Raw genomic sequence first — 14,520 nt, 5'->3', positions numbered from 1 at the left:
TGTCTCCCCTGGCCAGATCCCTCCTGTTGGGTCTCTGAAAGTTGCCTGATCCAGTGACATCGTGCCTGGTCCTCCTGCCTGCAAGAGGAGTAAAGCCGAGCTCGTGCCCAGCTCCCTCTGTCTCAGACACTGCCTGTGCTCTGAGGGGGGCTGACAGGGAGGATCCAGCCCCCAGGCCATGCGGAGTGGGTTGGCAAAGTTGTGGAGTGCCAGTGAAGGAAAGTAGTGAGGATGCTGAGGGCAAGTCTTCAGCAGTCCTGCCTCCCCCCCCAGCCTGGCTGCCCTGTGCCTGGCGAGGCTGAGCAGACACCCTGTGTCTGTGGGATGGCCGAGGGGGACACTGAGGGGGAAAATGGCTGTTGGCAGGAGAGGGGGAGCAGAGGGGAGCAGAGATGCCATCAGCTCCAAAGTATTTCTGCTTCAAAGCCAGGGGAGCAGCAGAGATGGACTAGACTGCTGGGAGGCAAGTCAAGTGGGAGCTTCCAGAGGGAGCTGAGGGAGCTGAGGGAGCTCAATGGGGATGCACCACATCCCACACTGGAGGGCAGCAGCCTGGCCTCGGCAGAAAAGCCTGCAGCCCCCTGCAAGTGCCCTGGCTCTGCCCCAGAGCTGCCCCCCACAGCAGACAGCCCCACAGCCAGCCCCAGCCAGGAGTGGAAAGTGGTAAAGATCCAACGGGTCCTCATCAACCCTGACACTGAGCCAAGGAAAGCAGGTAAGAGAAATCCCCTTTGGCCACTGTCCCCCACCCAGAAAGGCACTGCTGTGCTCCTGCTGGGAACACCCAGCTCTTCCCAGGGCAGGACCTCCGTCGGGTTAGAGGTCCCAGGCTCCCAGCAGAGCTGCTGGGACTATTTTAGCTCGAGATGATCTCTCTGGCCTTAAAAATAAGGAGGAATCTGTGGCTTTTCTCGGGAGGGGGGTGGGAAGGCAGCAGACGGGTTCCCACCGTCTCCAAGAACTCAACCCATCCCAAAGCAGGGCATGAACGGGGTGGAATTCCCAGCCTCCACCTTGGCCATGGGGCTTGGTGGGACCATGCCCAGAGGGAGGTGGTCAGGGCCAGCTCCTGGGGCTCTGCCTGGGACAGGGACATCTCTCCCCTATCAGCTACGGGTGGCCAAGCATCCCTCACATGGCTTGGGGCCATTTCTGTCAGCCCTTGGTTTAAAAATTAAGCGCTTTATTTCAGGCCAGTTGGTTCCTACAATGCTCTCTGCCATCGCCTCGCTTCACAGCCTGTGTCACAGCCTGCCATTCCTCTCTGCCCGTGACTGTCCCTTCAGACGTGGTGACACAAATACAGGCGCATATCTAGGGTTACTGTGGCTGCTCCCATGCCTGGACCTCCCCACCTCCATGTGGGAGATGCTCCCACAGAACTCATCCTCTTACAGGCCTTGGATCATTTTTAAACCCTGCTTCCACCCCTCTTTCTATTTTGCTCCTGCCCAGCTGTTATCTCAGCTGCCACACAGCGCTGAGGCAGGTGTGTCCCTGTCCCCATGGGATGGTGTTATCGGATGCTGCTCCTCAGCTCAGAGTGTGGTTTTCCCAAAGCAGCTCCCAGGGTGGGGTGGGGTGGGGTGGGACCAGCTGGGGATGCTCAACAGGAACCCGGTGCCCAGAATCCCTCCCCTGCCTTTTTGCAGGGTCAGACATCCTCCAAACCAGCAGCTCCTGGATGGGACACAGGCTGGGAAGCTCAGCCAAGCCCTTTTGGCTCATGGCTGCTCCAGCAGCATCGTGTTTCAGGGCTCAGCACACAAACCAGATGGACCCAAATAGTCTTCCCATTTCTCACTGCTCTGGGATGGCAGATCTGCGGTGGGGAAAGGTCAGGCCTGACTCTGTCCAGGCTCAGCATTTTCCTAACCCGCGCCGCCATCCAGCACTTTTGCTGCCAGCCTGGAATTTTAAAGTAACTCAACAGGTTTGTTGGAAAGAGTTTGTCTGTCCCGTTTCCTCCCCCTCCAAGTGAGATCACCACCAGCCACTGCCTGCGGGACCCGTCAGACTTTCCAGAGCCTCCAGGCAGGATGTCACTGAGGGTCCTGAGCACCGGGAGCAGCTCCGAGACCTTGCAGAAAGCCTGCAGGTTTGGGAAAGGGAGGTTTGGTTCAGTGCAGAGGAGGGAGGGAAGGGCAGGTGCCCTTGTAGGTGCTGTCCGAGGCTGTCCCTGCAGCAGGGCGTTTGCAGGAGCATCCCTGGGAGGTGTCAAGGATTTGCTCTTCTTCTCCTTAGCTGGCTGGGGGTACAGGAACTCCCACACTATCCAGCTTCTGCAGGAGAAAAGGCTGCATCCATCTGCACCCAAAGTGATGCAGGGCTGGCCCTGGGAGCTGGGAGTCAAGTGGGTGCCCTGCCTCGAGCTGTGTGGACCCACCCAGGCGGGTTCCAGGTGCCCCTTTGGTCCCCATCCAGCAGCCCAAGGCCAGGCTGGCTGCTCCCAAATATCCGGCATGGCGGCCCGGACTGGTTGGCACCTCTTGGGGCAGGCTGGGGAGCGCAGGAGCCCCGGGTAGAGGCAGAGGCTGGGAGATGCAGGAGGCAGGACTGGTTTCTCTGTCTGGTGTGCAAATAAACAGAAGGTTTCGCTCCCTGGGGGCTGCCGAGCCAGTGCCAGGCTCCTTCAAAAACCAGAAAAGCACAAAAAAGCACAGAGGGGCAGGAAGAAAGGAAATTAGAAAGGCAAAAAATCAGGCCAAGAGCTCATCCTGCAGCGTGGACAGGCTCAGGAAGGGGGTGAGACTGGTCTCACCCGCAGCGCTGCCTGGCACTGAGGTGCTGGAGGCGAGAGGTGATGCTGGCTCCCCAGGGATCATCTTGCCCAGGACTGTGGTCCCCTTGTCACTTGGAGCAGACCATCCCTGGCAGAGGGCTTTCTGTGCTCTTCCCAGGAGGTCCTCAGGGCAGTGACACCGGTGCTGGATTTTTGCCCGTCTCCAAGTGCCTCAAACCTTTAGACACTGGGGAAAACTACGGAAAGGGAAATCCCCACGTCCCCGACAGCGTCTGAAACGTAAGGTGCTGCAGGTCCCCAGCAGTGCTGGGAGGAGGGAAAAGAGGGTAAGAGGATGCTCGGGGCTGGGTAAGAGGAATGTGCAGGACTGGGGAGAGATGGATGCCTCAGGATGAGACAAGGGGATGCCCCGGGCTGAGAAGGGGATGCACAGAGCTGGGTAAGGGGATGCCCCGGATGGGAAGGGGATGTCGCGATTGCTCTCACCCCGCAGCCGGCTCAGGCTGCTCAGGGCAGACCCAACCGGGACGAGAAGCGGCGGAGCAGGGACACCGGGGGCGGCGGGACGGCTGCCGGTGTCGCCGGGGAGGGGGACCCGTCCCGTCCGGTCGGTCGGTCGGTCTGTCGGGGCGGGCAAGGGCAGGGGCAGTGACGGCGAGACCCGCCAACCCCCGGCCCCAGCCCCCGCCCGCCGCCCCCCCGGGCCCGCTCCGAGGGCGGAGCTGCCGCAACTTTCCTGCCCGCCGCCTCCTCCCCGGTGCAGTCGGGCTGCGCGGGGCGGCGGCACCGGCACCGGCACCGCGGGTACGGTCGGGCTGGGGGGGCTGGGGGGCAGCGACCGGGGGGCGCCGGGCGGGGGCCGGGGGGGCCGGAGGGTGCAAGTGCAGAAGTGACGGCGGGGCGGGGGAGGTTGGGTGGGCGCGCAGAGGGGAGGGCAACGCGGGTGCTGGGATCCGGGGGTGTCCGGGGGTGCCGGGCGATGGCAGTGCGCAGGGGGTGCAGAGGGCTCCGGGGGTGCACAGGGGTTCAGAGAGTACATGCTCAGAACCCCCGTGGGTGCTGTGGTGGGCGAGGAGTGAGTGATGGGGGCTGAGCAGGGTTTATGTCTAGGAACGAGTGGGGCAGGTGTCGGTTCCCTCTGCCCGCACGCGGGTGTCCGATGTGGGGCGTGGGAGGCACAGCAAGGAAACACGGGGGCATGTGGGGGGATGTGGGGCAGGGTCGCACCTCCCAGCTCTGCAGGACGTCTTCCCAGGCGATGTCCCCTGCCCCCTACGATGGGGACATGATCTCTCCTGGCCATGCCACCCATGCTGGGGACACGAGGTCTGTCCCTCGGCTTGGCAGCCAGCAGGATGGATCCCTTACGGATTGTGCAAGGGACAGGCGAAGTCCCCGTTTCGTTCCACTCCCCTCCCGGCTCTGTCCACCCGACAGGGACACACCGAGCCTTTTGACCTTCTCTCGCCAGGCCAGCGCTGCTGGCTCGGGGCACCAGCCTGGTGGGGCTGTCACTGGGTCCTGGCAGCCTGGGATGGGTCACAGCGAGTTCAAGCACCAGTGGGTGCAGTGGGGCTGGGACCCCAGGCAGGATGGGGTCCCCGGGGTACCTGGCTGTAGGACAGGCTGGCTCTGCTGCACTCTGGATGGATGGGTGTCAGGGCAGCCAGGAGGAGGTCTGCCTGGCTCCAGCCCCCTTTTCCGAAGCTAAAAGCTTAGTTTTTGGCCAGCTGGGAGAAGGTGCATCCTCCACTTTTGCAGTGCAACAGCCTCTTCTTGCCCAGTGTGGATGCATGGAGGGCTGAGGCTGCTCACTTGCACCCCCCCGGGAAGTGGGGGTGGGCAGGGGCAGTCTGCCCCCATTCAAACTTAATCCCACCACCCTCTTCTCCTCCTCCTGGGTGGGAGATGGGTGCCCCAGGATTCGCTGCTTGGAGACTGTGGGGCCATTTCAGTAGGATTTGGGTACTGGCTGGGAGCCGGGGGGAGCATTGGGAGGCAAACAGCTCCAAATCCAGCAAAGCCCTTGTGAGCAGAGCACAGGGAAAACTTGCAAGCGCATTGAATTTTCTCGCTGTGCCAGATTTTGTCTCTGGCAAAGGCGCCTGTCAGGAGAGGCCCAGCTCAGAGCGTCCTGCCAGGCGGGCAAGGTTGGTCCCACCACGGCACCCACTGCCTGAGCCAGAGCTTTTTGGGTCTGAAGGGCCAGTGTGGGTAAAACCTTCATGGAGGTGTTATATCTGGGGTATAGGAGGGTTGGAAGCTGGGAGTTAGAAAGAAAATTGTCATCTTTTTATCCATATGTTTGAATCATATACGTTTCTAGCTAGCTCAACTGCCTGTCTGTGCTACCCACCGTGTTTTCTTAGCAGCAAATTATTTGGGATAACTCTGGGAGCTGGAGGGAAGTGCGTGCTCGGACTTAAATGTGTGTGAATTGGTGCACATTGCAAAAAATCCTGCACAGCTGTAGCTGGGGCAAAGGGCCAGTTGGCTGCTCTGCCAAAAAACCTGCTTACATTTCCTCGGTGTCCAAAGCCCTCAATGTTTGGGTGAAAACACTGGATCTCCCCTCCCCAGAATGCCCAGCTGTGAATACTTGTTGGGGTTCATGGTAGGTGACACAGCACCACGTCCCTCTGGAGGTGGGGTTTGTCTTGGTTTCACTCCTGGTTTTGCCAGTGAGATTTTGTTTGCAAGATGCACCATTTGGGTTGACCCACAGCAGCCAAGGAACTTTTGAAAAGGGGGAAAAGCACCTGCTGGTTATGGATGGTGAGTGGTGTGCTGTGCAAAGGAGGATTTGGGGTTTCTGATCTGTGTTCTGCCAGTGGGTGGTCTGGTGGGACACCCTGAACATGGCCAAGATGGGCTGAGCATCCAAACTCGGAGCATGCTAGGGACAAAGTGAAGACTTAGGAGTCACCTGCCAGCTCTGACTCCAAGATTTCACACGGCCTGTTGTATCCTGCTGGTCCCACTGGGACTTGGGTACCTCTTGGCTTCTCCATACAAGGACTTCTCACCATGCACAGCTTCCAAGTCACTGTTTTCCTTCCTGTGACATCCCAGCCACGCTGAGATCATCAGCTTCCACTGAATCTGTCAGTTCAGCAGGCCCTGGAGTATCTCCCCTCCCTGAAATTTGGGTCCAAATCCTCATTCCATTCCAGCTCTTGGAGTCCATCTCAGGGCAGGATAGGCCACAAGCTATGTCTGATACATCTTCACCTTCATTTGGGGTCAGATGGTGACTCCTGCCTTTCCTGGATGGACTTCAGACATTCTGCAGTAGCACCATTCAGGGGGATCCATCCTTTGCATGGAAAGGTGAGCTGGAAGGAATTTTTTTTCCCCATCTGGCCAGGAAGGGAGAGCAACAAAAATGCCTTTCATCACCTTCGTCATTCTCGCTCTGGGGGAGAGAGCACGGTACGTGCTGTGGGAAGGATGACTGACAGCTCGGTAAGAAGCTGTTAAGCCCTGCACTTGGGGGATGTTCTGGAAGTCACCCCTGGAGCAATGGAAAACCTACGGAGCAAGTGCCTATATAAACATGTAGATAGAGATCTATAGGCTCCTCTGGCTGGAATTGATGTGCGTTGAACTGGAATAGCACTTGGGGTGCTCACGTGTGCCAGGAGTCCAGCAGCTGTGCAGGGCACAGGGAGTGTGTCCTTCTCCAGCATCCCTGGACCACAGGCAACCAAACATGGACCCCGTGTGGGGACAAAGAAGTGGAGAGGGCTGGTGGTGCTCATTGTGTTGGAAGATTTGGAGGGGGGAGATGTTTCCATCCTGAAGGACAGTGTCATGGCAAGTACAGTGGGAAGGAAGGAAGGAAGCACGGAAGAGCACAAGAAGAGCCTGTCACGCTTCAGATTTTGGACTGGACTCCTGTTAATGGGCGGAAACCCCAGTGCTGCACGAGCCCCTGGCGCCGTTGGCCACACATAGTTTTACTTTTGCCTCCTCCCCACGCTGCTCCAGCAGCCTCACACCCCTCCTCCTCCCCAGCACCTGGACATTCTCAGCGAGTTCAGCTCCCTCATGCCTGCCTGGGGCTGGGGAAAGGAACCAGCCAGGCTCCTAGCTGGCAGGGGATGGCGGGGAAGGAGGATGGGAAACATCATGGCTGGGAGGGGAGCGAGAGGTGCAGGAGCTGCCCCAGGTGGCAGGACCTCTCCAGCAGGGATAAAGGCTCTGGCATGAATAACCTAATCCCACAGCTCAGGCTGAAGCAGGGAAGGGAGATCTCTGCAATTTCCTCTGGACTGCCAGAGGCTTTGGTGCTCTCCATCCATGTGATAAAAATTGAATGTGAAGAGCAATTCTTAACCACAGCATCCACCGTAGTATCCTGAGGGATTAATTTCCAGTGGACTCGGGTAGACCAGCCCAGGAATGGTGGACGCTGGCTGGGCAGGGGCAGAGAGGCTGCTGGAAGAGTGGAGGGGTGCATACGGATGGGAATGGATTCTAGATAGAGGATTTCAGGTGGGGAACTCCACCCTGCAGCACATCCTGGCCCAGAGTGATGCCCATGCCTGGGATGGGGATACCTGGGGGCAAAATCCCAGGGGACAAATCCCAGTGTTGGTCCTGGCTACATGGGAGTGTATCTAGCAGCTAGTCCAAGCAGGAAGGGGCTGGCCAAGAGCTGAGTCATCCCTCCAGCACGGAGGAGATCCCCCCGGGCCCCTCCATTGCTGTTAAAAGGCAGTAGCAGGAGCGAGAGGCTGCGAAATGGCTCCGCCGAGAGCTCGGCTTCTTAGGCAGCCCTGGCCTCCGAGGGAGCGGGGATGCTCAGCTCGGAGCACGAAACCCGCAGACATCTGGAGCCTGTGGCTTGTTTCTCAACGGCTCCTTGGCCGTATTTCTGCTCCGTTTCGGAGATAAAGGCGGCGAGGGTGACCCCGCGGCGCAGGGCCCGCGGTGCTGGCCGCCCTCCAGCCAGCCCGGCCGGAGGAAACCGCGGCCCCGCTCTGCTCCGCCGCCAAAGCAAACAGAAATGGGGCGTTAAACAATGCCGGGCGCGAACCAGGGGGGATGCTGGCCACCGGCATCGCCCCTGCGGACGGGCTCCTCATCTCCAGGAGAGTTTCCACTGGCATCTCCTCCTCCTCTGCCCTGTGCCCAGCCAAAACCCTCCTGTCAGGCAGCCTGAAGGCTTCATCCAGGGCATCCTGCACACCTCAGCGGTGTGTAGGGACTTGATGGGTGTTGAGGGAGGTAGGAGGGTAGGAGGAAGAAGAGGTGCCCAGCTTCTAAGAGCCCTCCTGCTTACCGTGGGCTTGCTGGAAGGATTTGGCTTAGTCATCTATCCCTTCCCTCGCTGGTAGGCTGAGCCACTGCTGAAAATATCCTGGAAGGCTCCCAAGCGGCACAGAAGGCAAGAAAATCAGAAACACATGAAGGAAGAGAAGACGGGAAGGGATGGGAAGGGAAGGGGAGCAGGGCTTGGGGCAGGCTGGCCACCCACCTGCCTGCTGAGGCTGGAGCAGGGACACCCATCACAGCCATCCTGGCAGCTTTTGGAGGGGGGGCTGCACCCCTGGTGGGTGCGGGTGTGATGCTGATGGTCTGCACTGGAGTCTGTGCCCAGCAGTGGCCTCGTCAGGACTGAGGACACTGCCCTTCCCACGGGCACTTTGGAGTGAGCTCGTAGGAAATTGCTCACCCTGAGAAAATGTGTTCCCGGCAGCTCCACATCCTCTCAGTCTTCGGGAAGGGCTGGTGCCCTGACCTTTGGCCAGCACAGGAGAAGCCCAGCGGCACTCGGCTGCTCGCCACGGGGTTTGTGCCAGGCTTTTAGCACGTTGTTTTTAGCACTTGTGTTGAGTCCTGAGGCGGGAGGGTGGCTCCTTGCTGTGTCAGTGTCTGTGTCCAGCTGGTCAGGATCTGCACAGCTTCTGTCAGCTGCTGCCATCTCGTGTTGCTCTGTGCATCAATCCCCCAACGGACTGGCCCCCAGCCTTGCCATGAGGTCGTGGCAGGCTGGCATCTCCCTGCTGACCTCAGATTTATTTGGGGGCTCAGAATGGCGGGATTTGGGGTGAGGGTCTGGGGGAGACACACACACACACTGGCCTCTTCCCTGCCCACTGCCTCCACAAGCCAGGGCCAAAGCCATGTGATCTGCAACTGGAGACCTGCCGAGCCCTCAGAGAAATCCCATACGGTCACCATGGTGGGTGCACAGAGCCCAGATGGAATATGGGGTGGGATAGGGGGAAAGGTCCCGAGTGTCCCTATGTGTCCCTTGGGCTTTCCCATCTGTCCCAGCATCTTGGTGGGGTGCTGGGCTGGGTCCCCACCACCCCTGAACTGTGCTATCACCCCCATGCACCCCAGCCCCAGAGCATCTCTCCTGCCTTCCCCCAGCTGCCAGGAAAGGAGTTGGAATGCCAGTCCTGGGCAGGGAGGGCTGAGACCCCACATCCCCACTGAGCCCCCCTAACCCCTGTCTCCCTTCTGTTCAGGTCTCTCCCGCAGCGCCAGCCTCTCGGAGAAGGAGCTGAAGGAGGCAAAGGCGCAGAGCCAGAGGATCGCGGCGCAGCTCACCACGGCGCCCGGCCCCAGCTCCAAGGGCGTCCTGCTCTTCCACCGCCGCAGGCAGCGCGTCGACGGGCTCACAGGGGCTGGGAATGGCGGGGGGCTGCTGCTGAGCCCTGCGCCCCAGCCCCGGCAAGCGGCCATGGAGGAGGGCGAGGGGCAGGGGATGAAGGCGGAGCCTGACCAGCCCGGCAACCCGGGAGAGAGGATGCGGACAAATGCACCCCCGTGCCAGGAGCCGCCTGCTGAAGCCCAGCAGGTCCCACTCAGTGTCTACCTGAAGGAGAACATGGCATCAGCCACCACCAATGGCGTGCAGGAGCAGGCGGCCAGTGGGATGGAGAGAGGGATGGAGGGGCTCGGGGATGCAGGAGCCCCTGCGGGGCTAAGCATGGCACCTGTTGCCCTGCCACAGCACGCTGAGGAGGGGAAAAACATTGACGTGCCCAGTGAGGTGCCCGGTGAGGTGCCCAGTGAGGTGCCCAGTGTGCCAGCGGGGACAGCCACAGGGATGGCATCCCCAGGTGGCCAGCAGCAGAACGGGGTGCAGGGCCGGCAGTACTACGAGGTCCATCTCACCCTGGCCAAGCCCAAGCCTGTGAAGAACCGGACAGCCAGACCCTTCGGCACCCAGGCGTCCCCGACCAGCAGCCAGCCAGCGGAGGAACCCCCTGCCCCAGAGCTGCCCCCACCGCCCACCTACGCGGAGACCCTCAGCAGCCCCCCACCGCTCACCCGTGTCCGCTCCCCCCCTGCCTACTCGGCCCTGTACCCCTCTCAGGAGCAGAAGATGCTGCCAGGTCCCCTCCTGGGCTGTGGGGTGAGTGGACCAAACCCCTTGCCCAAAACGGGGATCCTGGAGGAGTCGGCTGCCCGGAGAGGAAGCAGAAAGTCCATGTTCACCTTTGTGGAGAAGCCAAAACTAGGCCCCAATCCTGACCTGCTGGACCTGGTTCAGAGTGCAGACAGCAGGAAGAAGCAGAAAGATCAGGGAGAGCCCAGTGCAGAGGATGAGCCCTTCGTCCTTGGGGCTGAAGCTGCCAACTTTGTCCCCAGCAGTGCATCCAGGAGTGGGCACCACCTCCCGCCAGCTGAGGATGCTCCGGCATGGTCCTCCTGCCTCAAGTCTCCCACCATCCAGCCCAAGCAGAAGCCGCAGCCCAGCCACATCCTCAGTGAAGCGAGAGGGAAGGGGGCTGAGCTCTTTGCCCGACGGCAGTCCAGGATGGAGAAGTTCATCATCGAGGCTCCCTCCCAGCCTGAGCTGCTGCGGTGCCCATCGCCCACCATGTCTCTGCCTCCCTCCTGGAAATATGACAACAATGCTTACCTGTCACCCATGGTCTCCAGACGCCCCTCCAAGAGTCCCTCCAGGCCCTCCAAAACCCCCCCTGCATCTCTGTATGGCAACAACTTGATGGAGAATGAGGTCTCCCAGAAGGAGCTGGAGATCTCCAAGCACCAACCCTACCAGCTCCAGTCCTCTCTCTTCATCCTCTCCCCATCTAAGGGGCCATCAAGGTCCATGCCCCAAGAGATGCCTCCACCCAGACCCTCTCTTCCAGACGCCTACCCCTACCCCCAGCAAGCCTCCTGCCCGACCTCTCCATTGCCTCCTTCCCCTGTTTGGCATCCCCCTGTCGTGCCCAGTGCCGGCCAGACCACCTCCGGCCCCTTCCCTGGCACTGCCGGGGCTCTGCCCCTGACTCACGAGAGCCGTGCCAGTCCCGGAGCCCCGGCTGAGGTGCTCCTGGCCTCCCCATGCCGCCTGCTGCCGCCCCGGGGGAAGGCAGGTTTCCAGGCACCCCGGCCCTCCTACTCCACCAGGAATGCCGGCATCGAGCCCCAGGTGTGGAAACCTTCTTTTTATTACAAGTAGTGGTGGCGGAGAGAAAAACACGGGGGTCGTAGGCTGAGTCCTCCCTAACTGCTCACAGGAACACCAAAAGCCAAACCAACCGCAAAAAAAAGGGGGTAAAAAGAAAAGGAAATAGAAAAAAGAAGTGGCTGGGAGGCTGCAGTGCTGGGATAGTGGGTGGCAGGCACTGCTGAACCCCCAGTGAAATGGGAGCTGAGGAGCCCCAGGGAGGCAGCAGGAGTTGGGGCATAGAGCCCACAGGATCCCAAACAGCCATCAGGAGCCTGCCTGTGCTGCCAGGGGGCTGACGGTGCTTTCTCTCTTCTCTTGTCTGGAAACTGTACAGAGCATCGCACCTCTGGCTCCCTCCTTTCCTCACCTCCCGCCTTTCCAGCGCTCAGAGCTCTGCCTGCTCATCTGCATCTCCTCTGTCCTGCGGCTCCTCTCGGCCTCCTACCAAAGCAAACCTGGAGGGGACACCCCACCTTTCCACCTCACTGTGCCTGCTCCTGGCTCTTCTGCTGCTCCTTCAGGATCTGTCCTCATTTGCTTCCTCACTGCGGAGGAAGAGCTGCATCCCTCGGGAACAGTAAAGTCCTGTGGTGCCAGGACAAGGGACACTGTGGAGTGCCTGTCCCTCCCTGGGCTCAGTGCTGGAGCTGGGGTGGGTGGTGCTGTGTGGCATGGCTGGAAGCAAGGATGTGCTGGGATGAGGAGGGTGGTGAGGGCAGGGCTGCTGAGTGATGCTCAACCTGGGGCTCGTGGTCCAGCCGTGCCTCTGCCCATCCCTCACTCCCACCATTCTCCCCATGGTACCAAGTTGCCTTTTGACTGTGCTTTTATTTCTCCTGCATTTTTCTTTTTCCCCCCTCTTTCTGAATACACTCTCTGCGCTGTCACACCTGACTCTTCTCTTTTCTGCCGTCTGGGGAGCAGTGCTGGGCAATGGACACCTGGGGTCTCCGAGCATCCCCCAGAGGGAGGCTTTAGGAAGCTGCAGGTAGTGAGAGGGCCTGGGATGTATTTTGGGCAAGGAGGATTAATGGCAGGCTCAGCCTGCCCCGACCTCCTTTGCAGGCAAGGGAGTGAAGAGTCAAATGCGTTTTGGGGAGCCCTTGCAGGGGTGCAATGCACGAGGAGGCATCCCCAGCTCCTGTGGGGCTGAGGCAGCGTGACTCTTACCCTGGCACCCCTCCTGCCACTGTTCCCCTGCTCTGTCCCTTCGTTCCCCCGAGTGGGGGTCACTAACCCACTCTCTGTCCCTCTCCAGGACAGGCGGTCGTCCCTCCCTGCATCGCCCACTTGGACGCCCCGGCTGGCACGGCGCCCGGGCAGCCTGGACGGCTGGGCCAGCCCGGCCTCGGTGCCCGAACTGGATGAGGGACCTCCCATGTCACCTCCATGGAGCGAGAGGTCCCTGTCCCCGCTGCGGCAGGACGCGGACCCCCGGGCCAGCCGGCAGATGCAAGCGCGGCTCGCCAGGAACATCATCAACGCTGCCCGCAGGAAGAGCTCCTCTCCCAAAGCCGTGGGGCTGGAGGGCTCCCGGCCCTTCACCCCCATCTCCGCCGGCCCCCCCAGCCTGCCCCAGTCCCCCCGGCTGGGGCCCAGAGCGCCGGCACTGCAGGCTGCCAGCAGCGTGCTGGGGAGCCTGGGCAGCCCCTCGCCCACCCACAAAAGCCCCTTGCGATCGCCCCGGGCAGGCAGCCCCCAGTTCTGTGCCTCCCCTGGCATGCCCCGAGCCGCCTGGGCAGAGGGTCGGCGGCTCCTGCTGCCACCCAGCACGTCCTCCTGCCCCGTCCCCAGGCTGTCCCCCATCCCCAAGAGCCCCCTGCCATCCCCCGTGGTGGGCGGGCGATGCCCAGCCAAGCGCTGCACCTCCCGGTCCCCGACGGACTCGGACGTCTCCCTCGACTCCGAAGACTCGGGGACCAAGAGCCCGGGAATCCACAGCTTCAACCTCTGTCCCCGGGGCTGGACCGGCAGCCTGCGGCTGAAGACGGGGGGTCTGCCCTCGGGGGCCCCTTGCACCTCCTAGATGAGCCAGCCCCAGCCAAACCCCCCCCCTTTCTGGACCTGTCAGCCTGGGTGATGCCACCCACTGACCCCCCACACCGGGAACACCCCAACCCTCGGGGCTGAGGTCCCCAAAAACCAGTGTCCCTGCGGAGCTGCCGCAGCCCCTCGGTGTGCCAGCAGGGTCAGGTGCCTCCTGCTCGCCCGCCATCCCATGGCCCTGCTCTATTTTTACCACCCTAACCTTTCTGGGCAGGACTGCGTGATCAGCACGCAGGAGCAGGCAGCGGGAAGAGCCAGCCCCCTCCCTCAGCAGCCCCTGCCCACCAGCCAGCCCCCTCCCGCATAGCCAGGATGGGATGGGCTCAGTGGTCCCCTGTGAGCCCCCTGTCCTCAGCTCCCAGGTGTTACCCTGGGGTGTCACTGCAGCTCTGCTTTGCTGGGGTGGCACAGCCACCATATCCAGCAGGGATGGGCAGTGTGCCATGACCGGGTTCCCTCTCCCAGCCTCCAGAACTATCCAGTTTCAACTGAAAACAGATTCTGGGGAGGAAAAGTTAATTTTTTATTCCATCTCCCCAGTTCTTCATTGCTTTTTTTTTTTTTTTCTACTTTAGACTCCTTCTCAAAGAAATTCTCCCAAATCCTTCCTTCCCTGGTGACCAAAATGAGCCAAAGTTATTTATTGCCATGTCAAGGGGACTTTTTATAGGTGCCCTCCTGTCCTCCCCAAACAAAGAAGGACAGCCCCATCCTGTACCTGTCACTGTCCCCATCCCCAGGTTCACCCCATCCTCATCCTCACCCTGGCAGGATGGAGGCACACACAGGAACCGATGGGCTCTATGGCAGCCAGGGCGGGTGGGAAGAGATGGGGGGACTGGGGGGGGGGCTGAAGGAAGTGGTACATGTTGCAGAGGGTTTGAAGGAGGTGTCAGCACAGGAGAGTTGTCCCCATGGGGATGAGTCAGTGTCCCCACACCTTGATGAGACCAGGACTGGAAAAGAGTTTGAATCTAGGCCGCCAGAGCTCGGACACGTTCCCATTCAGGGAGCCCCAGTCACTCCTTCCTGTTTCCCAGGACACACTGTTGGAGCCAGCCCATCCCTATTCCCTGGAGTACCTCCACCCTGCAGTCTGTTCTTCCTGGAGCACAGCCCCCCACTCCCAGGACATATCTCCCACCCTCACTCCACCAGCCACCATAACCTGCCTTCACCACGCCGCTGTATACCCAGCTCAGAAATAAACTGCCTTTATCCCACCCAGCCTAGCTCTGATCTGTCCCCAAGGTGGCCTGGGAACACATGGCACATGGTCACCTCCTGTTGCTGCTACGTGCCCACC

At 60.8% G+C, this 14,520-nt stretch overlaps 1 protein-coding gene across 1 annotated transcript; it reads left to right on the top strand.

Annotated features, from left to right (window-relative positions):
* The first annotated feature begins 324 nt into the window (after positions 1-324).
* On the top strand, positions 325-13,194 carry SYNPO (synaptopodin). The gene is made up of 3 exons (XM_017827839.1): positions 325-715; positions 9,226-11,147; positions 12,427-13,194. Exons 1-3 carry the CDS (start codon positions 325-327, stop codon positions 13,192-13,194), a joined length of 3,081 nt encoding a protein of 1,026 aa, XP_017683328.1.
* The last annotated feature ends 1,326 nt before the right edge of the window (positions 13,195-14,520 follow it).

Source organism: Lepidothrix coronata, unplaced genomic scaffold, assembly GCF_001604755.1.
Source record: "Lepidothrix coronata isolate B3197 unplaced genomic scaffold, Lepidothrix_coronata-1.0 Scaffold144, whole genome shotgun sequence".
NCBI classification, from domain to species: Eukaryota; Metazoa; Chordata; class Aves; order Passeriformes; family Pipridae; genus Lepidothrix; species Lepidothrix coronata.
This window is presented reverse-complemented; position numbering and strand designations above follow the sequence as displayed.